This window comes from Martes martes (assembly GCF_963455335.1).
Source record: "Martes martes genome assembly, chromosome: 9".
In the NCBI taxonomy this organism is placed as follows: Eukaryota; Metazoa; Chordata; class Mammalia; order Carnivora; family Mustelidae; genus Martes; species Martes martes.
The window spans coordinates 90,787,047-90,813,266 of NC_137896.1; the positions used below are offsets into that span (position 1 = coordinate 90,787,047).

The 26,220-nt window shown below is 41.5% G+C and overlaps 1 protein-coding gene across 8 annotated transcripts in view; it reads right to left on the reverse strand.

Annotated features, from left to right (window-relative positions):
- Positions 1-4,226: 4,226 nt before the first annotated feature.
- EVA1A (eva-1 homolog A, regulator of programmed cell death) overlaps positions 4,227-26,220 on the reverse strand; it is a 60,943-nt gene continuing 38,949 nt past the window's right edge. For 3 of the 8 annotated variants that reach the window (XM_080812783.1, XM_080812781.1, XM_080812785.1), the window contains 2 exons: positions 22,764-22,936; positions 4,227-5,526 (listed from right to left, as the gene is read on the reverse strand). In XM_080812783.1, coding sequence (XP_080668909.1) covers positions 5,153-5,526; positions 22,764-22,809 — 420 coding nt within the window. In that variant the 5' untranslated portion in view covers positions 22,810-22,936 and the 3' untranslated portion in view covers positions 4,227-5,152. Of the gene's footprint in view, positions 5,527-22,763; positions 22,937-23,196; positions 23,384-26,220 lie in introns of those variants that run through there. The other 5 variants (XM_080812786.1, XM_080812779.1, XM_080812782.1 and 2 more) reach the window with 5 other exon arrangements.

Below are 26,220 nucleotides of genomic sequence, written 5' to 3' on the forward strand. Positions count from 1 at the left end.
AAAAGTACCATAAGAAATATAAATAAAGGTGAAAATATTTAGCATCAAGAAAGGAAAGGCAGGAACAAGTTAACTTTGACTCTAACATGAATTATTACAAAGGGAGATAGATGAAAATACTCAATGAATATAAAGTAGGTCTAATTAAAACATAAGACCTTAAAAGGATCCTTTTATGGTAACAATTCTCAATAAATACTTAATAAAGGCCACATATGACAAGCCCACAGCTAATAATATACTCAACAGTGAAAGGTCAAAAACTCTTCCTCTGAGATCAGGAACAAGACAAGGGTGCCAATTCTCACCACTCCTATTCAACATAGTACTAGAAGTCCTAGCCAGAAAAACTAGGAAAGAAAAAGAAATAAAAGGCATCCAAATAAGAAAGGAAGAAGTATAATTGTTTTTGTTGGTAGGTTGCATGATCTTATATATTGAACACCTAGAAGACTCCACCAAAAAGCTCTTAAAACTAAAAAACAGATTCAGCAAAGTAGCAGGATTCAAAATACAAAAATCTGTTGTGTTTCTCTACATCAATAATGAACCATCTGAAAAAGAAATAAAGGAAACAATCCCATTTACAATAGCATTGAATACATTTAAAACTTAGGAATAAACTTAACCAGGTTGGTGAAAGATCTATTCCTAGAAAACTAGAAGACTTCAATGAAAGATATTGAAAAAGATGCAAGTAAATGGAAAGATATCCCATGTTTGTGGATTGGAAAAATAAATATTATTAAAATGTCCGTACTACCCAAAGCCATCTGTAGATTTAGTGCAATCCCTATCAAAATTCCAAAGGCATTTTTTATAGAAATAGGAAAAAAATAGTCTCAAAATTCATATAGAGCCACAAAAGACCCCAAATAGTCAAATTAGGCTTGAGCAAGAAGTAGAAAGCTGAAAGCATCACACTTCCTGGTTTCAAATTATATTACAAATCTCATAATCTAAAGACAATTATCATATGCTCTCTCTGATATGAGGAAGTTGGGAGGCAACATGGGGGGTTTGGGGAGTAGGAAAGGAATAAATGAAACAAGATGGGTTGGGGAGGGAGACAAACCACAAGAGACTCTCAGTCTCAACAAACTGAGGGTGGCCGGGTGGAGGGGCCTAGGGAGAGGGTGGTGGGGTTATGGACATTGGGGAAGATATGTGCTACGGTGAGTGCTGTGAAGTGTGTAAACCTGGTGATTCACAGACCTGTACCCCTGGGGCGAATAATATATTATACATTAATAAAAAATAAAAAATTATATAACAAATCTAGTAATCTAGTAGTAATAAAGACAGTCTGGTATTGGCACAAAAAACAGACACAAAGACCAATGGAACAGAACAGAGAGTCTAGAAATAAGCCCACACATATATCGGGAAGTGATATTTGACAAGGGAGCCAAGAATACTCAATAGGAAAAGGATTGTTTCTTCAATAAATAGTGCTGGGAAATTGGGAATTTACATGCAAAAAAATGAAATTGAACCCCATCATACACCACACACAAAAATTAACTCAAAATGGGTTAATGACTTAAATGTAGAGGTGCCTGAGTGGCATGGTTGGTTGAGCATCCAACTCTTGCTTTCAGATCTGCTAGTGATCGCAGGGTCACGGGATTGGCCCTGCATTGGTTCTGCGCTTATCACAGAGTCTGCTTGGGATTCTTTCTCCCTCTCCCTTCACTCCTCTCTCTCTTCCTCTCTAAAGTAGGTAAACAAATCCTTTTTAAAAGGACTTAAATGTAGTATCTGAACTGGTGAAACTCCTAGAAGGGCACACTATACAAGCCAGGCCCCGTAGTCCTTCCCTGTGATCTGACTTGATTTGATATGATTTGATTTTTTAGATTTTATTTATTTATTTGAGAGAGAGAGCATGAGAGGGGAGAAGGTCAGAGGAAGAAGCAGACTCTCCGCAGAGCTGGGAGCCTGATGTGGGACTCGATTCCAGGTCTCCGGGATCATGACCCGAGCTGAAGGCAGTGGCTTACCCCACTGAGCCACCCAGGTGCCCCATTTTTTTGTTCTTGTTGTTAGATTTCCTTCCCTGTGATTTTAATTTCCAACCTTGAAGCAAGGTGTTTCTTTCCTTTCGTGTCCTTATATTGGAATGATGTTAAGTCCCAAAGTGCCTAGGGTGCACCCCTGCCAGTAGTGAAGGTTCAGCTGAGGGGGTTCAGATATGCCATGAGTGGATGGTGACCACCTGTGCCTCACAGTGCAGGAAGAGACCCTCAAAGGAAGTCAGTGGTAGCTTCCTAGGGTAACTGTACTTCTAACAACTTCTCAGATGTTTAACTGTCAGCCAGTGCTTCTCTGAGGAACCATGGAAGACCAGGGAAGCTGGACAGAAGCATCCTTTGCAGGCTGTCCTCTGAGCTAAGTAAACAGTGAAACTGCCCCCCCCCGCCCCAACACACACACACACACAACCTGTGAGCTGTATGGAAGCTCGGTGAGTAGCAATGAATCCAATACACTGTAGTGGTACACACAGGACATAGTATCATCTGAAACAGAAAAAAATGAGACCAGCAACAGAGAGAAGCAGAGATGAGAACTGAGAAAGAAAGAACTTTTGGTAGCATTTCAGCATCTAGACCCTGTCATCCATGATGCCTGATTCAACCCTACTTTATCCAGTTATATGAACCAATAAATGCTCTTAAGTTGGATATTATTCTGTTGCAAATGAAAATGACCCAATGCAGAAACTGGAACCAGGAGGGACAGACCTAAATGTAGAACTGCTTGGGTCAAGGTAAGGAAGGTAACAGTGGAAGTCCCCCTATCTTTGGCTGAAAAGCTGAAATCCTTGCTATATGGAAGTGAAGCAGTAGGCCAAACTGTTATCTAGTATTTTGTGACTTAGGGAAATCCCCCACTACCCTAAAAATAAGAACCTCATAGACTTGGTAAAGGCATCAGAATATTGGGGTGAGAAAGCCGGATGACCCAAAACCTTCCCAAACACCTCCATCCTAAGAAGGGTCATATCCTTCCCTGTCACCAGCTTTGATGAATCCTGGGGATGACGGCAACACCTCATTCTTTCACTTTTCTAAGAGACAGAGACCAAGATGATGTTAATCTGAAGCCCAGGCAATTATTGCCTAGGACGGAAATCACAAGCGTGGGAACCCAAATTCAAAGATACTGATTTAACAAGATTTTTGGCCGTTGTTACTAGCCAATGAGGCAACCCAAAATGATATAATCAGACCAGCCACCAAGGTTTCAAGCCAAGTGTATTGCCCCCTGGGCACACAGATTTGTGATTGTTCATTTCTTAAGACAGCCTTCCAAGCCCTTAGGACAGACAGAGGGTTGCTAAAGCAATAGAGACCCCATCAGATGAAGTCTCCTGACCAACATTTCAGGTACTGTGATGACACCGATGGACACCAATGGAAATACTCCCAGTAAGAAGGCTCAGGAGCATCCAGACAGGCTGAATAAGGAACCCACTGCATGTCAAGAGAAGGGAGCTGGAGGATGCCGCTTCCTTCTCTGTAACCCATTTCTAAGTGGTTCAGCCGCGCTCTCTTTTTTCCGTACTGACCTCCCTTCTCCATAAGAGGTGATCATCATTTATTTAAGTTTGTCACATTTATTGTTTATTTTTAATTGTGTTATGTTAGTCACCATACGATGTAGTGTTTCATGACTCATTGTTTGCATATAATACCCAGTGCTCCATGCAATCCATACTCTCCTTAATACCCATCACCAGGCTTAATACCCCCTCCCCTCCCTTCTAAAACCCTCTATTAGTCTCCCGGAGTCCATAGTCTCTTACAGTTTTTCTCCCACTCCTACTTCTCCCCCTTCATTTTTCCGTTCTCCTAATGTCCTCCATGCTATTCCTTCTGTTCCACAAATAAGGGAAACCATATGCTAATTGACTTCCACTGAAGGAGATTATGCTTAGTGAAGTAAGTCAAAAAGAGGCCACCATCTTATTTCTAGCCTTGGGCACCTCTATCCCATGCTTAACAACCACTCAGCCACACTGTAACTATAACACACAACACACAGCAAATGAAAGTCCCCTCGTTAGTCACACAGGGGCATTTCTTTATTCTCCAGTTTTTCCATTTCTCCCAGTTCTCCAGTTGTTGAAAGGGCCTGGCAAAAGACCATAGCCACCTATGAAAAAGGGCTGCCACTTAAAGTAAGTATAACACAGAAATGGACATGAAACAAAAAAAAGATTTTATGTAACATTTATTTATTTTTTTAATCTCATCCTAATTTTGGCTTTATTCCTCATCTCCCATTCCCATTCTTTTCTTGGAAATCCAAACTTGCTTGTTTTTTTTTTTTTTTTTTCTTAACAAAATGTTTAAAATCATCATCATCTAGAGTCATAACAAAATTTCTTCTCTCCAAATGGGGGAAAACACAGCTCCTATTCTTATGCAGCATCTTCAAATATGCACGTTAATATATATTTTATAAACTATTTAAAATAAAACCCTTCATCCTTTGAGGTTATTGATATTTTCTAGCACACTGACACATCTCCCATAATACATTAATTCTACCCATTTTCACGAATGAGGTGGGAACTATACTAAAAAATAGGATTTTAATCCCTGAGGTGCCAGTTAAAATGGACAAGGTTGCCATTGCAACACCAGATTTAAAAATCAGCCTTAAATAATAATCATAAATCATGCTATCTGGATGAGTACCACCTCCATAGCATGGGGTCATTTTAAAAATTGCATTTACTGGGTTAAGTTCACCCTGCTTTTCCTAGCCTTCATGCCATGATAATCTTCCTTTTGTAAAGGAATAACACATAGCAATGAAGTCTGCAGAAACTTCTGAGATCCTCAGAAATCAAGAGAAACCACAGTCCCGTTTCTCTAATCTCCATCCACATTTCTGGAGAGGGTTTTTCAGCACCATTCCACGACCTGGAAAGGTTGATAAACTGACTTGGTTTTTCTACTTCTCCATTAATTTAGTCGAAAAGGAAAGCTCAGGTCTCCTGGCTAGAAAACGGGCATGTCCTGCTTATCTCTGCCCCCAGGACTTCAGCAGAACTGCGTTCAGCTCTGTGCCCACCCTCCCTGCGGACCCTGGCCCTTGCTGGCGGCTTCCTGCAGCGCGCGGGCTTCGGCTCCCACCACTAATAGTAGCGGTTCAAGCTCCTGGTCCCCGGAACCTCGGGCTGGCCGTTCATCCAGATCTCCCTGATGATGCGCTCCCGCTCCTCCAGGCGCTGCGCGCGCTCCAGCTCCTCCGCCGAGGTGAACACGTTCTTGTTCAAAGTCCTTTCAAAGCGGCGGTGCCTCCTGACCGAGATGTCAGACGCCGTGTCCGAGCTGCCATCCTCGCTGTCGCTGCTGTCGCTGCTGCTCTCTCGGTCCTGCAGGAACTTCTTCCGGGGACGCTGCCGGCAGTCCGTGTGGCAAGAGATCCTCATCACCAAAGCAGCCAGGGTGAGCACCAGCCCGATGCACACGCCCGAGACAAAGTACAGAGCTGCTCGCTCGGGATTTTCTGCAGGAGGAGAAGAAGAGGCATTTGAGAGATGACGACTCTAGATGCGGAGAGCAACCAGGGCTCCCGGCGGCCTTGCACACCTCTCATCACCCCTCAAAGCTCGGATGGTTACAAATATTTTCTTCCCATGTGACAAACTATATAATGGATTCAAAACACAATTATCAACAAATGGTATAGGGCGTATGGAATTATTTTCCTATATTCTTGCAACTTTAAATTTGAAATAATTTCAGAATGAAAAGATAAAAGAAAGAAAAGTATTATTTAGGATGTAGTATAAGCAAGTCAGTAGTACAATGTAGTACAAGCAATTCAGAAGCCAAGGATCTTTCCCTATAGGCAAAAATAGGTTTTAAACACATACACACCTCCTAAGCAAATGACAGCTAAACTGTCCTTAGATGTCATTTGCTTAGGAGGTGTGTATGTGTTTAAAACCTATTTTTGCCTATAGGGAAAGATCCTTGGCTTCTGAACTTGCTCCTGCAACCCCTAAAGAACCTTTTAATCACAGATGTACGCAGCTTTTCTTTGGGGGGGGGGGCAAAAAATTTATAGGTAAAATCAAGGATCAATGCCTCCTTTATTGTAACTATACCATCACAGGCCCGAGTCAACACATGTAGTTAGGGCCTGAGATGTCCCCCACCTCTTAGTATTCTGACTCTTACCCAAGCCCTTCCTTTGAGGGCTGGACCTAGTGGGCTGGACCCCATGATCTATTTCTAAAAAACAGAATATGACAAAATTGATGGATGAGTCTAAGATTAGTTTACATAAGACCGACTTTCAACTTGCTTATGCGTTCTCTCTGGCTTTTCTCACTCCCTTGCTCTGATGAGGCCAGCTGCCATGTTCTGAGCTGTTCTACAGAGGGGCCCACATGGCAAGGGACAAAGAGTAGCCTCTGGCTAACTGCCTGCAAAGAACTGGACCATGCCAACAGCCATGTGCATGAGTTTGGAAGGGAAGCATGCCCTCCTGGTGCAGGCCTGGCCTGAGCCACACAAACAAGATAAGAAATGTGTGTTGTTTTGAGTCACTAAGTTTTGAGGTAATCTGCTGTGCAGCAATTGATAACTTAAACGATCACAGATGGAAAACCAGTGTCGGTATTTTGTGATGGCCTCATCTGGCGACTTTGTGGGGGAGAAATCTGCGGTTTTCTTTGGTAAGAAAAGAAAATAATCATTCTGTTAATGTGCAGTATGCTTCATGGGCCCAGTGATGATTCCTGTCTGATGTGCTCAAGAGGACGAGAGCCTTTGGGTGAACAGCCTTCCCTTTGTGGATAAGTATAAGAACATAGGGGCATGCCTGGCCGTGGGTCCCAGGGCATGGTCAATCTGACAGGACTCAAATTAGTTTTTCAGCAAATTAGTTTTCCATGATCTCTATTCACTGGTTAGTATGACTCAAAACATATATTGTTTTGTGGGTTTTTAAAGAATATAAGTGGGATCATATATAATAACCTTTTTTAAAATGTAAGAATATTTCTTAGAAAGATTTCCAGATATGCCAACAGCACTCTTTTTGACTGTTGCATAGTCTTCTGTAGTATAGACATATCAAAGTTTATTTAACTATTTCCTTATTACTATCACATAAATAGTTTATAATTTTTCAATATGATGAGCAATGCTAACATCAAGATGACTGTATCCTTGTACACATCTCTTTTATATACATGTAGAATTATTTCCTCAGATTAGTTATCTAGAAATAGGGCAACTGCATCAAAGGGCATAGGCATTTTGAAGTTTTATGCCTTCTAAATTGTACCCCAAAAAGGTTCTATCTGTCTAAACACAGCATATTGAATGCATGTGTTTATGATACCTCCTTCCTTCTGAAACTCCTACCAAAATGACAGTGATATGAATACAATAGACATAAATTATAGGTACAAAGAGGAGAGGTGAGAAGAAAATAGAAGACACTAATAGCAGATATTGGTAGTCAACAAACAATGTAAATGTGGTGAAAGTGGGGTGACACCAATATCATGGTGGTGTAAGATATCCCAACTTTTGGTGTCCCTTTTTTTTAACAGCTAATTAAGCATCCATCTACCAAAAAAAAAGTGTCTCTGTGGGAGTCTTCTGATCCAAAAGCATAAGCCAAGAAGCCCAGGAGGAGTCTCGCCCAACCGCCTACCAGGTCATCCAGTAATAGACAGACCGCAGACAGACTTCAGTTAGGACTGTGAAACTAGCAACCACAACCCTGATCCTTCCCAGCTGTGTTTGGGGAAAATCTTGATACGTGTTGACCTGGGCAAATACCCATGGATGGAACAGAATTCCAGCACATCACTGAAGGAAACAAACAAACAAAACAAGTTTGAAGGAACTTTTCCAGCAGTGTCCCTCCCCGCCAAATTGACATAGCACAGAACTAAACTACCCCATGGCACCACTCTGTGGGGGGAAAGGAGAGCAGTATGTGAGTGCCTGGCTACCCTAGCTCTGCTGGATGCTGCATGGGAAACCCATTTCCCTCCAGCAACACACAGAGTACTAAAGCGGGACCTCCATGACTGAGGGGAGGGAAGAAATTGGGAAAGTGATAAATAAAAATATCAAAGGATTATAAAGGGACATGGTTGGTGCTGACTGAGCTCAGGATGTCTGGAGAAAGTCCCACAAGCCTCTGGGAGAACCTCAGCCAAGGATCTTCCTACCAGGCAGACATCCTTAATACCCCAAGTGCTAAACCCATACCTTCCCTCACTTCCCTTACTCCAAGTCCAAGATTGGCCTCCAAAGTCCGGTAAACTGGAATGCTATCAGAAAAATAGACCTGGCTCTGTGGGTAAGAGAGAAACCACAAACTTGAACTGTAGCACCACCTTCTGGAAAAACAAAAGAGAGGTTTCCAGGAGCCAGCCAGGTGAGCAGCAAGATCCAGAGAAGACATAAAAGCTTAAGAATTCTGCCACAAGAGGGAGCAAGAAATGTGGAGCAGGTGTATAAAAAGGTCTGAGAGAACCCCATATACAATAGGACCAACAAACAATATACCCCATCCGAAAGCAACTAGTGAAGAGTTAGGGAGGTATCTTTTACTTCAAAAGCAAAGCAGCAACACAAAATTACAAGGAACATGAAGAATTAAGAAAATGTGTCATCCATGAGCAGACATTTCTGCAAAGAAGACATCCAGATGGCCAACAGACACATGAAAGTGCTCAACATCACTCAGCATCAGGGAAATGCAAATCAAAACCACAATGAGATACCACCTCATGCCAGTCAGAATGGCTAAAATTAACAAGTCAGGAAACGACAGATGCTGGTGAGGATGCGGAGAAAGGGGAACCCTCCTACACTCTTGGTGGGAATGCAAGCTGGTGCAGCCACTCTGGAAAACAGCATGGAGGTTCCTCAAAAAGTTGAAAATAGAGCTGCCCTACAACCCAGCAATCACACCAAAGGATATTTACCCTAAAGATACAAATGTAGTGATCCGAAGGGGTACATGCACCCAACTGTTCATAGCAACAATGCCCACAATAGCCAAACTATGGAAAGAACCTAGATGTCCATCAACAGATGAATGGATAAAGAAGATGTGGTATATGTATACAATGGAATACTATGCAGCCATCAAAATAAATGAAATCTTGCCATTTGCAATGATGTGGATGGAACTAGAGGGTATTATGCTGAGTGAAATAAGTCAATCAGAGAAAGACAACTATCATATGATCTCCCTGATATGAGGAAGTGGAGAGGCAAAATGGGGCCTTGAGGGGTAGAGAAGGAAAAAATGAAGCAAGATGGGATTGGGAGGGAGACAAACCATAAGAGACTCTTAATCTCACAAAACAAACTGAGGGTTGCCTGGGGGAGGTGGGTATGGAGAGGGTGTCTGGGTTATGGACATTGGGGAGGGTATGTGCTATGGTGAGTGCTGTGAAGTGTGTAACCCTGACGATTCACAGACCTGTACCCCTGAGGCAAATAATACATTATATGTTAATTTTAAAAATTCTGATATAAAAAAAAGAAAAAGTGTCATCATCAAAAGAAAATCCTTGAATAAAAATTTCAAAGACATGAAATCTTATGATCTAGCAGATAAAGAATTCAAAGTAACTGTTTTGAAGAAACAATGAGCTACAAAGAAACACAGGAGACAATTCAATGAAATCAGGAAAAAAAATACACGGACAAAATGAGAAATTTAGCAATGAGATAGAAACCATAAAAAAGAACCAGACAGAATTCTAGAGCTGAAGAATTCAATGACTGAAATGAAAAATGCAACAGAGAGAATCTGCAGCAGAGTAGGACAAATGGAAGACAAAATAAGTGACCTAGAAGAGAGTGCTTTTCAAATAACCCAGTGCAGTGGGATTCAGTCAAATGTACAAATACTAGCATAATCAGGGTTCCAGAAGGAGAAGAGAGGAGGAAGGGTCCAGAAAGTTTGTTTAACATATAATAGCAGAGAACATCCCCAAACCGAGGAGAGACTTTGACATCAAAGTTGACAAAGCTAATAGATCACCCTGCTACCACAATGCAAAAAGACCTCAAAGCCACATTATAATGAAACCATCAACAATCAAAGAAAAAGAATCCTAAATGCATCTAGAGAAAAAAAAAAAATGTAACTTATAAAGGAGCCCCCACTAGGCTATCAGTGGATTTCTCAGCAGAAACCCTACAGGCCAAGAGAGAGTAGAATGACATAGTGAAAATGTGAAAAGAAAAGTGAAAAGAAAAAATTACCAGCCAGGAACACTCTATATGGCAGTTATTCTTCAGATACGAAGGAGAAATAAAGACTTTCTCCATGAAACAAAAGCTGAAAGTATCCTCCCTTACAAGAAATGCTGAAAAGAGTTCATCAACCTGAAGTGTAAAGATGCTAATTAGTGGCATGAAAACATCTGAAAGTGTACAACTCTAAAGTGTACACTGTAGTTAAGTATGCAGTCAGATTTAGAAAACTCTAAATGTGTAATAGAACGGTATGTTAACCACTAAACTATAGTATAAAGGTTAAAGGAAAATAGTAATAAAAGTAACAGTAACTGTTACAATCTGTTAGTGAACACAATGTATAAAAAGAGGTAAATGGTGACATCAGAACTAAAGAGGGGAATAAAAGTGTGGAGCTTTTGTATGAAGTTGAGAAGCTTTCAATGTTCTACTAATGAGCATGATGTTAGCTGTGGTTTGTCATATATGGCCTTTATTATATTGAGGTATATGCTCCTTTTATACCCAATTTGATGAGGAATTTAATCATGAAAGGTTGTTGTATTTTGTCAAATGCTTTTCTTTCATCTATTAAGATCATCAAGGAAACATAGGTAGATGAAATCACTGTCTTTAAGAGATAGCTGCACTCCCGTATTCACAGCAGCATTATTCACAATAACCAAGACATGGAAACAACCTAAGTGTCCATTAACAGATGAATGGATAAAGAAAATGTGTTATGACCTTAAGCACATTATGCTAATTGAGATTAAGTCAAAGTAAGACAAATACTGTATGATATCACTAACACATGGGATCTAAAAAAGACCTTCTCCTAAAAACAGGGTATAGTGATGGTTAATAAAGGCTGGAGAGAGAGAGAATTGGATATGTGTTGTTTAAGGCTACAAATTTGCAACCAGTAGATAAATAAGTCCTGGAGGTTTAATGCACAGCCTACTAAATATAGAAAACAATATTGTATTATAGACTTTCAAGTTGCTAAGACATTAGATCTTAATTGTTCTCACCATGAAAAGAAAATTAGGTGATGTGAAAGTAATTAATGTTACGATGGTAATCATACTGCAATATATAAATGTTTCAAGTCAACACCTTGTCACCTTAAATCTACACAATGTTATATGCCAATTATATCTCAATAAAAATTAATTGATTGCTTGATATAAATAAATAAATAAATAAATAAGCAAGCAAGCAAGCAGCGGAGGAGAGTAAAACTGAATTCTGTCTAGTTGATATCCAGCAAAGGAAGAGGATTGAGGGAGCTCTTGCCTTGAGGAACTTAACAGCCCGGCAGGGAAGAAGACCCACCCATTCCCATACTAAAAGGAAGAGTTTCTAAAGAAGCCTGAAGAGGGATCTCCAGAAACACAAAGGTGAGTGGAAAAGCTAAAGTTCAGATATGTGAATCTGAGAAGGCTTTCCCCAAAGGATAACCCAATCCATGCTTTCACCAGGATGGAAAACCACTGGGCAGACCAGCATTAATTTGAAGCCTCATCTCAGTCATCTTTTAAACACTACTTATCTACCCTGCTGAACTGTGGCAAAGGTTAAAGGTATTACAGACGACCAGCACAAAGAGATTATCCAAGATCTTGGCAAAGATAGGCATTCAATAAAAGATAACTTTATTTTTTTTCTTCCTTCCTCCCTTTCTCCCTTTCTTCCTTCCTTCCACGTTCTCTGCCTCCCTTGCATCCACCCCTCCATCCACCTAATCTGTTTTCCTCATCTTCACTTCGTTCTCTTCTCATCCCACCCTTTCTTCCCTGTGAGTGTGTCTCCATGTTTTCTGCACCCTGCCCTCACCACCCCCCTATTATATAGGTTAACTTTGAAGATGGTTACTGAACTTTATAACAGGAATCACTATTCTCCCTCTAGCTTAACTAGCGCATCCCATCCTGCTACTCCAACCAGAAAACATACTCGTTTGCCTACAGCTTTCAGACAAGGATCCCCAGAAAAGCCCAGTAAAAGCAATGAGAGAGGGCAAGGGAGTTGACTGGGCCTCACTGGTTCCTGAGGAGATGACTCAGGGCTGATTTTCACAGCTGATATAATTTATTTTGTTTTTCTTCATCATGCTTCTGTAAAAATCGAAACTGTAGCTCTATCATGGTTGTTTTTTCTAGTCTCTGCTCCAGGTCACTTCCTTTTGGCCAATGATCCACCCTGGTCTTGGCCAGATCCAGACAGCTGTTAATTGCCCAGGAAGTAGAGTGGGGAGGGCTATTGTCAGTTGTTTTCCCTCAGTAAATAAAAATAAATGTATTGCTGTATCTAGCTTCCTGCAGGGTCATTGTTTTCATGGGCAGGAAGAGGCTCTATGTGGAGGTCCTGAGCTAATTTCATTTGCACCCTGGGAGGTCAGACCATGCCCAGCAGACTCTATAGAAGATCAGCATCAGTCTAGGCCAGATCAGCTGGTCTCCGTGCATGTGTAACTGGTTCCCCTGCCTAGACTCTTCGCCTCAAAGCTTACAATCCCCACCTTTTTATAAAGATTGTATTTATTTATTTGATTTATTTTATTTTAAGAGAGAGCAAGAGCAGAGGGGCAAGGCAGAGGCAGAAGGAGAGGCAGAAGCAGACTCCCCACTGAGCAGGGAACCTGACTTGGGACTCCATCCCAGGACCCTGGGATCATGACCTGAGCTAAAGGCAGACGCTTAACCCAGTGAGCCACCCAGGAGCCCCAAACTTGCAATCTCTGGATTGGAGAGAAAAATGTTTTGCAAATGGGTTTTAAAGAGAGTACTGGGGCTATTGTAGAATCAGGGAGCATTCAGCATAATCTCATCTCTGAACTCTTAAAGCATTGTTAGGATTCCTCTTTATGGGATTCTGCCCCTCCCCATAAAGAAGCAAAAACCCCCACTAACACTTCTGTCCTCTCTGAAATGCTGGAGAAAGCTGCCCTCCTTCTTCCACCCCTGGCTTGTTCTTCCTTGGGAAGAGGGGGTGTGGGAGCATCGCTCCCCCACTAGGCTGGCTCTGGAGTATACTCTTTTGCTTCCGCCTCTTTCATCTTCCCTTACCACCTGCCCACGCCATAAGCACCCCCAAAAGAGGGCTCCCTTTACCTTACCCATCATCCTAAACCACCCTGCTCACCTTCCTTCATCTACAGCAGGAAAGATCTATGGTCCTATGACCCTAGGACTGAGGGGAGCTATGTAGAAGGCCCTGAACATTCTCTGCTCTGGTGTAACCAGTGCTGCACTTGATACCCCATTCTAACGCTTTTCTGGTTCCTTGAGTCTAGAAGGGAGGAAGAATATGATTAATTAGCCCCTCTGATCTAGGCAGCACTTTATGTAGTTGCATGATAATTAGTTATGTAATGACTATCTTCCCCCTACAACAGTGAGAAATTTGAGGGCAAAATCCACCTGATTCACTTTGGATTTCCAGAACATCCAGCACATTGCCTTGCTCATTGTGTGTATCTCACAAATATTTACTGAATTAAATCATGAATACACAATTTCTAAAAGTCCAGTTAATAAACGTATCATATATGGATAAGTATGTATATAGATGTATATATGTGTATATATGTGTGTATACATATAAATGTGTGTGTGTATGTGTGTAATGATACAAAAGAGTAAGATATAAGATATAAAAGAGTAAGGGATGAAAAAAATTTATAAAATCACCTTAAGCCCACAACCTGAATATAACTATACACTGTGTAGTGTAGTGAAGTGAATTTTCCTCTGTTCTTTCTTCCTATCATATAAATATGTACATATTTATTTATATTTACTTGGTTGCACTTTATGTTTTCATCTGCATACCTTTTTTGTTTGTTTGTAAGACTATGTTTGAAAGCATGGGGCGCCTGGGTTGCCCAGTGTGTTAAGCCTCTGCCTTCAGCTCAGGTCATGGTCTCAGGATCCTGGGATTGAGCCCTGCATTAGGTTCTCTGCTCAGCAGGGAGCCTGCTTCCCCCTCTCCTTCTGCCTGCTGCTCTGCCTACTTGCGATCTCTCTCTCTCTCTGTCAAATAAATAAATAAAATCTTAAAAAAAAAAAAAAAGACTATGTTTAAAAGCAGTCTTAGGTTCACAACAATATTAAGAGGGAAGTACAGAGATTCCCCATAACCCTCACCCCCACATACCCATAGCCTCTCTCCTTATTAACATCCCCTACCAGAGCAACACATTTGTTATAACTCAGGAAACTATACTGACACATCATAATCACACAACATCCATAGTTTACATTAGGGTTCACTCTAGGTGTTGCACATTGTATGGGTTTGGACGAATGCAGAGTCAGTACTTTTGTGTATAATGCTACTTCCTTTTCTGCTCGTTTGTTTCATATGTTGCCTTGTACTGCATTCTCAGAAAAGGAATCTTTGTGTTAGAGGGCATACATATTTTTATACCTCTTGAAACACATTGCCAGTGGCTTTTCAAAAGTCATACATTATACTTTCTTGCCATCAGCTGCATGTGAAAGTACTACTCATATCAAACCCTCTCCAGGAGAGTATAGTTCAACTGCTAAAATTTGTTCTAATATGATAGGTCAATAAATGGTTTCTTTATTCCACAGAAATTTACTGTTAGTCTACAGAGCCTTTGGGGCTAAAAACACAAAAGTTCTCAACTCTCACAGGATTACCAGTATAAAGGGGAATAACATGAAACAGAAACTACAGTACTTTCTCCAAACCCCAAATTTGTGACTATCAATAGAGTTATGCTGGGTTAGGCTCCCTCGCTGCTAAGAGACCACCTCTCTCAAGCCAATCTCATAGGAAAAGTGATTCAAATTCTAGCTGACTACTACATAGTTCACACCGCTGTACTTACTGTTATACATTCAAAGAATATTGGGTGATGGGCATTAAGGAGAGCACATGACGTGATTAGCACTGGGTGTTATATGCAACTTATGAATTATTGAACACTGCATCTGAAATTAATGATGTACTCTATGTTGGCTAATTGAATTTAAATTTTTAAAAAAAGGAATATTGGTTAAATGGAAAAAAAAAAAAGATCCCCCAGCATATCTGCACTGGAAAAATTACTGTAAACAAAGTTACAGTTCTTGGCATTTGCCAAAATTATGAAAAATATTTGAAATATGCCACAGAGATAAAGGGTTAGTATATAAAGAACACCTAGAAAGAGCATTAAGAAAAAAGACCAACAACCAATAAGGAAAATGGACAAAAGATATGGACAGTTCACAGAAAAAGAAATACAAATGGCCCTTCAATGTATGAAAAGCTGCTCACCCAAAGCAGGACTTGGCACACTATGGCTCAGGGGCCAAACCTGACCACTATGTGTTTTGTTGTTGGCACACAGCTGCGCCCATTCATATACGCTCTGTCTGTGTCTTCTTTCATGCTAACAGCACAGGAGTTCAATAGAACAGAGACTGTATGGCTCACAAAGCCAAAAACATTTATTATCTGACCCTTTACAGAAAACATTTGCTGACCTATGACTTAGAGGAACAGAAATTAAATGGCATTTAGATGTTATTTTTCATTTACCAGATTGTCAAAAATCCAACAGTTTGAAAATAGTGTTGCAGGACCTTCTGATGCATCTTAAAAAGAGTAAATGGGTAAAACTCCTTAAGTGGCACTTTGGTGATATTGACCTTAACTCACAATATATACACTCTTTGATCCAATAGTTTCACTTTTGGGAACTTACTCTGCAAATGCACATGAACATGTATGTATGCCCACAGGATTTATTGCAACTCTGTTGCCCTGTTGGAAAAGATCTGAACCACTACCTCCGGCCAACAGAGGACTGGTTAAATTATGGTTCATCTGTACAAAGGAATAGTATATAGTCATCTAAAAGGAGGAAGCCCTCTATACACTGAATACCATCTATAACACATCTTTATGATTATGTTTTCAGTGAAGAAAGCAAAGTACAAAAGAGTACAAAGTACAAAATGCTAGCTGTGATTAAAAGGGGGTGAGGGTGAGATTAGATGTTCATCTTTCTTACCTGTGCACAAAGAACTCTGGAAGGATGCAGAAAGGCCTGATGATGGCTCAAACGTGGGGACTGGATGGAGGGGGCAGCTCTATGACTTCTTACTATATATCCTTTTATATTGTTTGATCACTGAGCCATGTTAATTCACTGATTAGTTGAGCACCTAATAGGTGCCAGACACTATTCTAGAGGCTGAGGAAAGAAAGAAAAAACTCAGTGTTCCTGGAAGCTTATATTCTACTAGAAGAGACAGTAAATAAACAAGATAAACAAATAAAACAAGGTGTATGTTAGATGGCAATAAGGTGATAAGGAGAAGAAAACAGTAAAAATAGGAAGGAGAATACGAAGTGTCAGATATGTGCTGGAGGGAAGCAGGCAGGTGGAGTGACCAAAGGGAATCTAACCGAGAAGGTGACTTTTAAGGAAGAAATGAAAGGAAATGGAAGAGTGACCAGGAGAATGTATTATCAATTCAAAATATTAAATAAAAGAGCAATCATTCCATTTAATCTTTCTAACAACCCTATTAGAAGTTATTTATGAGGTTATTACTATAAATGATATTATTATCCTCATCATAAATTATTATATTATGATCCCAAGGGGTTCCCTGCGCAGAGTTGGAACAAGAAATGTTAACCCCTCCAATCCCAGTACTGAGATACAGGGAAACAAAATGTGTGTGAGGAGTACATGGGTGGCACCTAAGCCAGGGTGGGGGAGTGAGGAGAGAGGATGGCAGACCCCGAAGACTGTGAGGGCAATAGCCAGTCCAGGACCGAAGGGAAGAATACTTGGAAAAGGAAATGGCAGAGATGAGGGTGCCTGGGTGGCTCAGTGGGTTAAAGCCTCTGCCTTCGGCTCAGGTCATGGTCCCAGGGTCCTGGGATCGAGCCCCGCATCGGGCTCCCTGCTCAGTGGGGAGCCTGCTTCCTCCTCTCTCTCTGCCTGCCTCTCTGCCTACTTGTGATCTCTGTCTGTCAAATAAATAAATAAAATCTTGAAAAAAAAAAAAGTAGACATGAGAAAAGACGCAGCAAGTGGTTTAAAATAATTGGAGTGAGGTCTTGATCAGGGAGCTCTACAACTAAATAAGAGCACCAAGAAGTCAAGTTCAGACACTAAAAGCCCTGAGAAGCCCCATAAGAAACTGCAGATTGGAGAACCCACATAATCCCCACATCTCTTCTCCCTTACTTGCCTCTACAGTGTGTTTTCCAACCTCAGCACTACTGACCTCTTGGACCAGTTAATTCTTTGTTGTAGGGAGTTCTCTTGTGCATTGGAGGATGTATCTCCACCACTAGATGCCAATAGCAGCACCCCACCCTCCACCCCAGTTGTGACAACCAAAGGTTTTTCCAGATACTTCCTGCAATCCCCCATAGGGCAAAATCATCCCTGGTTACAAAGCACTGGTCTAAAGGTTGAACAAGCTTTGTCATTTTTTTTTTTTTCTTTTTCAGCTAGATGGTCATGTAAAACAGTTTTGGTCAATGAAGTATGAGATCTACTGGATTGTCCTTCCTTTTTTCAACCATCTTGAATGAGAGCAAGAGCAACAGCAGCCACTTTGCAGCCATGAGATGATAAGCATAACAGAAAGGACATGAGAATCACAGAAATGGTGGTCCCTACATCTTTGAGCCAACATACCACGTACCTCCAGACTTCTTGTTATGAAGGTAAGATAACTCCTATGTGTTTAGGTCACCAAGTTGAGGTTTTCTATTATTTGCAGCTGAAAGCAATCCTAACTATTAAACCATACAAAAGTATCTGGATTTCCTCCCAGAGATAATGAGGATCCACTAAAGTATTCTAAAAAAAAAACAAAAAGAATCATGGGGCGCCTGGGTGGCTCAGTGGGTTAAAGCCTCTGCCTCCGGCTCAGGTCATGATCTCAGGGTCCTGGGTTCGAGCCCCACATTGGGCTCTCTGCTCAGCAGGGAGCCTGCTTCCTCCTCGCTCGCTCTGCCTGCCTCTCTGCCTACTTGTGATCTCTGTCTGTCAAATGAATAAATAAAATCTTAAAAAATAAAAAAATAATAAAAAAAGAAAAAAGAATCAAATCATCAGACCTACAGTTTGGAAAGATCTGTTTTTGCCACAAATGAAAGATCATTTTGCCACAAAACACAATCTTTGCTATGAAGCAAGATGGGAGGCAGATACATCTGAGAGACACTGAGAGGCAAAATGGACTTACCCTAAGCAACTAGATATACACAGTGAGTACGATACCTCATACTTCTGGCATGGGTGATGCCCTACATGGTACGTAAGAGAAAGAGCAACTGACAGAGAAGGACATATTCCATTGCAGGCCAGGTTGAATCTGAAATGCTTATGGCACACACAAGTGGTAACGTTCAGGGCATTTAGATATACAGGTCTAGAAGTCAGGAAAGAATAAGGGAGTGGTAATTTGTAAAATATATGTAGGATATAATTCTAAATTTTATTTTTTTAAAGATCTTATTTCTTTGAGAGAACAAGTGGTGGTGGGGGGGGGAGTAAAAGAGAGGGAGAAGCAGACTTCCCGCTGAGCAGAGATCCCAATGCAGGGCTTGATCCAGGACCTCAGGATCATGGTCTGAGCAGAAGGCAGACACTTAACCGACTGAACCATCCAGGCGCCCTAATTCTAAATTTTAAATTTCAGTAAAATAACATTATTTATTATAAAAGTGGTATCAATGAAGTATAGAATATTTAAACATACAACTAAGCAAAAGAAATTTAAAAATACACAGACACATTCATAAAATCCCAGCATCCAGATATAATTTGCAGTAAAATGTACTTACATATACATGTGAATATACAAACATAAATAGCCCTATACTGCCTAGGCTATATGGTTTTATTCACTTAGAAAAACGTCATAAACATCTTTCTACTTCAATTAATATTCACCTATTTTTCTGATTTTTTATTATATAAACAGTTCTGAGATCAATTGTCCTCACAGTAAAATTTCTGTCCATATCCCCAGTTATTTCCTCAGGATAAAATCCTAAATGTGGAACTTCTGGCTAAATGGTATACATGTTTTTAAGGTTTTTGATAGATGTTCCCAAATCACTCTCTAGAGAGGTTGTAGCAATTTGCAATCCCATAATACTGTGTGCAAGTACTCATTTCCTCACACTTTCTGTAAAACTGAAATTATATACATAAGCACTCAAGTCTTAAAAAAATTTATAAAATAAAAATGTTAACCTCACTATTGCTTTTATTTGGCATTTGTTTAATTGCTAGAACTCGGGCAGTGTATGTTTTATCAGCAATTTGTAATTTCTCCTTGGCAAACTGCTGATTCTTGTGCCTCTTCTACTATTCTTTGGGACACCGATCTTTTATTGATTGGTAAAAGCTTTTTATAGGTTATAAACGTTAACCCTTCTTCATTAATGCTGCATTTTTCTCTTAGTTTGCACTTGCCATTTAATTTTAGGGTACATTTGGATAAACAGGTATGTAAAATTATTAGAATTGTCAAGGTTTGAAATGGCTATTGTGAAGAGTGGGAACGAGATGTTTCCAAAGGCAATCAGAGACTGAAATACTACTTGAAAGGCTCAGCTGAGGTTTGATGCCATGGATTTCTAATGGCTTCAATCTGCAAAGCTGTAGCAGCATTTGGTTACTTCAGCTCAGAGGGCAAAAGGGGAGAAAGTGGGATGTACTTAGAGTTGTGTTTTGCCTGTTGTTTTAATCAGGAACTGGACAAAGAGGGGAGTTGTGTGCACTAGCAAACACGCGGCTGACTCCAGAAGACTGCTTGAGATTCTCTCTCTCCCTCCCTCGGCCCCTCCGCACTAAAATAAATAAGTAAGTCTTAAAAAAAAAAAAACACAAACAAAAAAGACGATATAATTTCTGATATTTGCTTTAAAATAAAACGAGTAGGGAAGAGAAAGGCTATTGATGGGTCGATGAGTACATGGGGTTCATTACGCTTTCTACCTACTTTTGTTTATGTTTTAAATTTTCTATAATAAAGCATTAATCTGCATTTATTAAAAATATGCTGCTGAAATGATGGACCACGTGGACAAAATAAGAGGCAACTGATGCTCTGGAAGAAATGAGGAGGAATCAGGGGCCCCTGTGTAGTTGAAGACCAGATTCAGCCGAGTGAGAACATGAGCGAGCCACAAGATCAGGACATTTTTTACAATTTTCTTTGAACATATTTTTTTATTATTGCCTTCAATCCATTTGTTATATTTTCTTCTTTTAAAACAATTATTTTTCTATCTGTTATATTCACCTTCATATTTTAAATTCTCTTAACTCATTTTCTTTATAGCTAGGGATTGTTGCCCATTACACTCAGAATTCATTTTCAGCCAGCAAGTCTATTTACTGGATCTAACCCGTTTTATTTTCCATTTCCATTTCCTTGAATTCTCTTTTTATTTCATCCCATATTTATTTAAAAGGAGCATTATCTCCCTGTGTCCCAACCACTATTTAATTCTAGAATATGAGGTGGGAAGGAGAAAGGTTGGAGGAGGAGGGGGGAGAAGAACAGGGCCATGCACTCTTCCAGCCCTAGCAAGATCACAAGGCACACAGTAAACACCAGGCCATTCAATGAATTACCACATTCAATGGTCACAACTCAGGGTCATGCTGGCTGCAATGGAAAACTGCCAGGTACTTCCTGTGCCAAGCAGAACTCCAAAGTCCAGGAGCCTGTATGCTCTCACCCAGATATGTTCTTGCAACAGCTGATTTGCAAGTGTCCTTGGAGGCTTTGGAACTTCCAGGCCCTCCCTGCCACCACTTCATTTCGGGGATGTGTTCATTAAAGAGTTGAGAGATCATCATTCAATTGTTTGTGAAACATGATACCAGTACAGCCTTGAAAAAGGAGCAAAGCTGAGATTCCTCTGATGTGTGGTGCCCAGGGAAGGAGGCCCCAGAGACCAGACTTCCTAGGGAGGTGAGGAGTTGACTGATGGCCAGGCCTTTGATGACCCAGGAAGGGTGAACCCTGGGCCTTGAGATCTATGCAGACGACATGCTGCATCTTGCCACCCCTGAGAAGACCTTTCTAAAATCAGGTTGCATGTCATCTAAGATCCTCTCTCAAAAAGAAGCCATTAGTTTCCTTTATCCTCAACCCTGGCTCAGATTTGCCACTGTAAATAGAAATGTCAGGTTTTATATCTGAACTCTGAGGTCACTATGTATCAACCCTGGCTAGAGAACCAGAAAGGAAAGTCAGTCCTCTGATTAGAGGAATTCTAATCAGAACCTCAGCCTCTTCCTTTTTATACAACATCCTGAGACAATAGGCAAAACAAAACACAGTGAAAGCAAACTATAAAAAAAAATTGTAAAAGTCATTCAAGCAAGTGTGTAAACCTGGCGATTCACAGACCTGTACCCCTGGGACTAATAATACATTATATATTAATAAAAAAAATAAAAAATTATTTTAAAAAAAAGTAGTAGGCTCCAAAAGACATCATAGAATTATATGTGGGTTTTCCACATATGCACCACATTTCCACCCAGTTTTGTCCTAAACCGGCCCCTGACATCAAGGTTGCAGGAGATGGATTTATACTGTGGGGACCCAAAAACTAAACCCATTTTTTAAAAATATATGTCAATCTGTCATCTGAATGTATATTTGCATTATACTCTGATTTTCTATGTATCCAGAAACTCAATCTTTGTTTGAGGAATATCATTTAAATAAATGATAAAACTTGAAGAATGTTGAAAAAAAAATCATTCAAGCAGCAGAAAATCAGTTTGGTCATTGAAACCATTGAGCATTTTCATGTATTTTCTTAATTTCAGCTTGATTGAGGGGTATTTTTATGTATTTTTAAATGGCTCCTCTTATATAAACAGCATCTGTTCTCAAAAAAGGATCTTGAGGAGACAATAAGCCATCTTCCTAAGAGCATATATAACTTTGCATTAAGGAAGGGACAAATAGCAGGTTCTCTCAGACTCACATGTTTTTGTGTCTTCATGTCTCCCAGGAGGTTATCACACATCTCATACAGCCCCACAGACACAGACCACACACACGCACACGCACATGCACGGGAGTGCGCACCCGCGTGCGCACCTGGGTGGGACTGAGAACCACTTCATGGGAATGAGCAGGGGGAGGATACTCCAAGAGCCTCTCTCACAGGGAGTCAAATGCAGGACAAACACACAATAGCCAGCCCCAGGCTACCTCATTCACTCACTTGAGCCCAAAGGAAACCAAACATCTTTAGCAAGATAAAGTTTTTAGAGTCCCCCCCCACACCTCACACCGCCACCCACTGCCAAATTAGAGAATGCCAAGTTTAACTCTCAGAAGATCTTTCATCTCAAAACTGGGCACAGCAGAATCCCTCTGCTACAACCACACAGCATTTCTCTCCTGAGAACAAGGCCACTGATGGCCACCCAGGAGATAGCCTCGGCCCTGAGCCCTGGCCCAGCCAAGACTGGACAACTACCTGAGACAAAGGAGTAGGCCGCTAGGATGTTGCTGAGCAAAGCCATGTCCACGCACTCGGTAATCAGCAGCTCCGGGCTACGGCGGCAGAAGGGCGGCCTCGACGTGGCATCCAGAGGAAGCCTCCTGGAAATGCTTGAGCCGGATCGAGGCGGCACCTCCCTCTCTTCTCTTCTGTTTGGGAACACAAAGTGAGTGATGAGAACACATTCTGCTTTCCTGAGGCCGTGTTCCAGGTACGCTGGACTCGAGAACAAAGAACCAGTCTCCTAAATGCCAGCCAGCCAGCCTTTCCAGCCAGGGATCCGGGTGCTTGCCCCTTTTGTTCTAGCCCCATTCTTGACTTTCAAGGAAGGAGCAATTCCTTCCATTTGTGTTCTTCCCGGACTTTCCCTTCTCTCTTCCCCATCTCCTCCCCAGTTCCCCTTTAACACTTTCCCCTCACCTTCCCCTCACCTTCCCTTCTTACTGCATTCTGTCTGGCTCGCCTCTTAGGCACAGCCCATCATTCACTTCAATCACTCACTGTCACCCCAAGCGGCAGCGCACTCCTTTCCTGGCTCTGATTTCTCCAGCACTGACAGCACTGGTGTACTTTGATCACTTTGCCTCATCCCACAGGTTACCAAATGTGTGTCTTTGGCAATGGGTCAGAGCTGGCTGTCCCAGAACTACCAAAGTGGTTCCGGTTCTTAAATGCCCACAGGAACTTGGGAGCTTGAGCCCACTCTCTGCCCCCAGTTCCATGACTCCACCTGTAACCGTGATGGGCCAATCACACACACACACACACACACACACACACACACACACACACACACACACACACAGCCTGCCGCTCAGCAGCCGTCCCACCAGGGTTCAGAATAGGGACTTGGGAGCTCCGTGTTAAGCGGCTCAGCCTATGCTTGATGGAGCACATCCTCTCCCCAGCTGCTGCTGCGGCGGCTCAGACCCAGCATTGTTATTACCCAGTTCACCCAGTGAGGCTCTCGCTGAGATGGAGGCGAGAAGAAGCAGCAAAGACTCCTAGAACTCCTATTCAATGCTGCTCTAAGCTGAGGACGGGGAACTGAGTAACAGTGAGTGGATGGATGTCAGGATGCGGAAAGCTAAAGAAGCAGAAGGCTCCAGTCCTTGGAGAAGAAACAGGTTCTCAGGTGGGACAGTCTCAATAACATGGACGGCACAAGACGGCCTGGGGAGCTGCAATTATGCAAGTGAAGGGACTGGGTCACAACAGAGAAGACAACTCACATTCTGGTGGATTCCAATGGGCTCAGGGAAAACCACAGCAAGGAAAGAAAGCCCAACCCACAGGTAAGAGAGGAATGATGGCAAGGTCCTTGGAGCAGCTAGAGGCCCAAGAGTAGCAGGATGGGGGTGCCTGGGTGGCTCAGTGGGTTGAAGCCTCTGCCTTCGGCTCAGGTCGTGATCTCAGGGTCCTGGGATTGAGCCCCGCATCGGGCTCTCTGCTCGCGAGGAGCCTGCTTCCCCCTCTCTCTCCCTGACTGCCTCTATGTCCACTTCTGGTCTCTGTCTGTCAAATAAATAAATAAAATCTTTAAAAAAAAAAAAAAAAGAGTAGCAGGATGAGGAGCGGGAGCTTCAGGGGCTCTGAAAAGGGGCCCGCTACTGTTGAGGGACTCTGCTTCTCTGGGACAGAGCCCTGGGCCTTCTTCAACAAACATATGAGTTCTTAAAAGGTCATGACTCTGTGATGCAGGTGAAGAGCTGGAACCACCGCTCTGAGTTCAGACACTATTCTGCAGATGTGAGGACTTCAGGACCCAGGAAGAGAGTGAAGTCACTGGAAAATGTCTGAGGATGTGGTGGCGCAAAGCTACTTCGGATCCATTCCCTTTTATTATTCCCCACTACTTCTATAGCATAAGCCTCACCATTCCATTTCTGGGAGGTTTGCAACAATGCACACCGAATCCTTCTGTTAACGCCTTCTTCCTACTCAATCTAGCACCCTCTCACCAACAGGGTCATCTCCATAAAGTACAAACCTAATTACTTCACTCCACAGCCCAACCATTCCACTAATCCCCATTATACTTTTTAGCACAAAACACAGCCACCTCCATAGTATCTGACCCCTACCTTAGCTCCTAATTCATCTCCTAATCGAGTCTACACCCATACACATATACACAGAAATGTAGGCACACGTAGTGCTCCAACATTACCAGCTTACTTTTAGTTCCCCAAACACACCAAGTTCTTTTATCTTTTCATGCATTTGATCATGTTTTTCCTTTTACCTAAAATGCCCCCTCCTCCCCTTATCGGTTTGGCAACATTTCCTTTAAAAAAAATTCAAAAGTCCTGGGCACCTGGGTGGCTCAGTGGATTAAGCCTCTGCCTTCAGCTCGGGTCATGATCTCAAGGTCCTGGGATTGAGCCCCACATCAGGCTCTCTGCTCAGCAGGGGGCCTGCTTCCCTCTCTCTCTCTGCCTGCCTCTCTGCCTACTTGTGATCTATCTCTCTCTGTCAAAAAAATAAGTAAATTTAAAAAAAAAATTCAAAAGTCCTATAGCAATCTCAAATCCCAATGACTTTTTTTTTTTTCAGAAATAGAAAAATCCATACTAATGTTCATATGGAATCTCAAGGAATCTCAAATACCCAGGAGAATCTTGAAAAAGAACTAAGTTGGAAGTCTCACACTTGGATTTCAAAATTTATTACAAAGCTCCAATAAGCAAAACGGTGTGGTACTGGCATAAAGACAGGCATATGGACCAATGGAATGGACCAGAGAGCTCAGAAATAAGCCCTTACCCCTTGTCAAATGATTTTCAACAAGGGAGCCAAGACTATTCAGTGAGGAAAGACCAGTCCCTTCAACAAATGGTGTTGAGAAAACTGAGCTTCCACATGCAAAAGAATGAAGTTGAACCCTTACCTTATATCATATTAAAATTTAACTAGAGGGGCGCCTGGATGGCTCAGTGGGTTAAGCCTCTGCCTTCAGCTCAGGTCATGGTCTCAGGGTCCTGGGATTGAGCCCCACATCAGGCTCTCTGCTCAGTGGGGAGCCTGCTTCCCCTTTTCTCTCTGCCTGCCTCTCTCCCTACTTGTGATCTCTCTCTCTCTGTCAAATAAGTAAAATCTTTAAAAAAAATCTTAACTAGAAATGGATCAAAGTTCTAAATGCAAGAGCTAAAATTATAAAACTCTTAGAAGAAAACATATGGGAAAAGCTTTATGACATTGGATTTGACAATGATTCCTTAGATATGACACCAAAAGCACAGCCAACAAATGTTAAAATAAACTGGACTACATCAAAACTTAAAACTTCTATGCATCAAAGGACACAATTAACAAAGTGAAAAGGCAACCCACAAAATGCAAGAAAATATTTGCAAATCATATATCTGATTGGGGGTTAATATCCAGATTGTATAAAGAGCTCCTAGAATCTCAACAACAAAAAACAACCTGA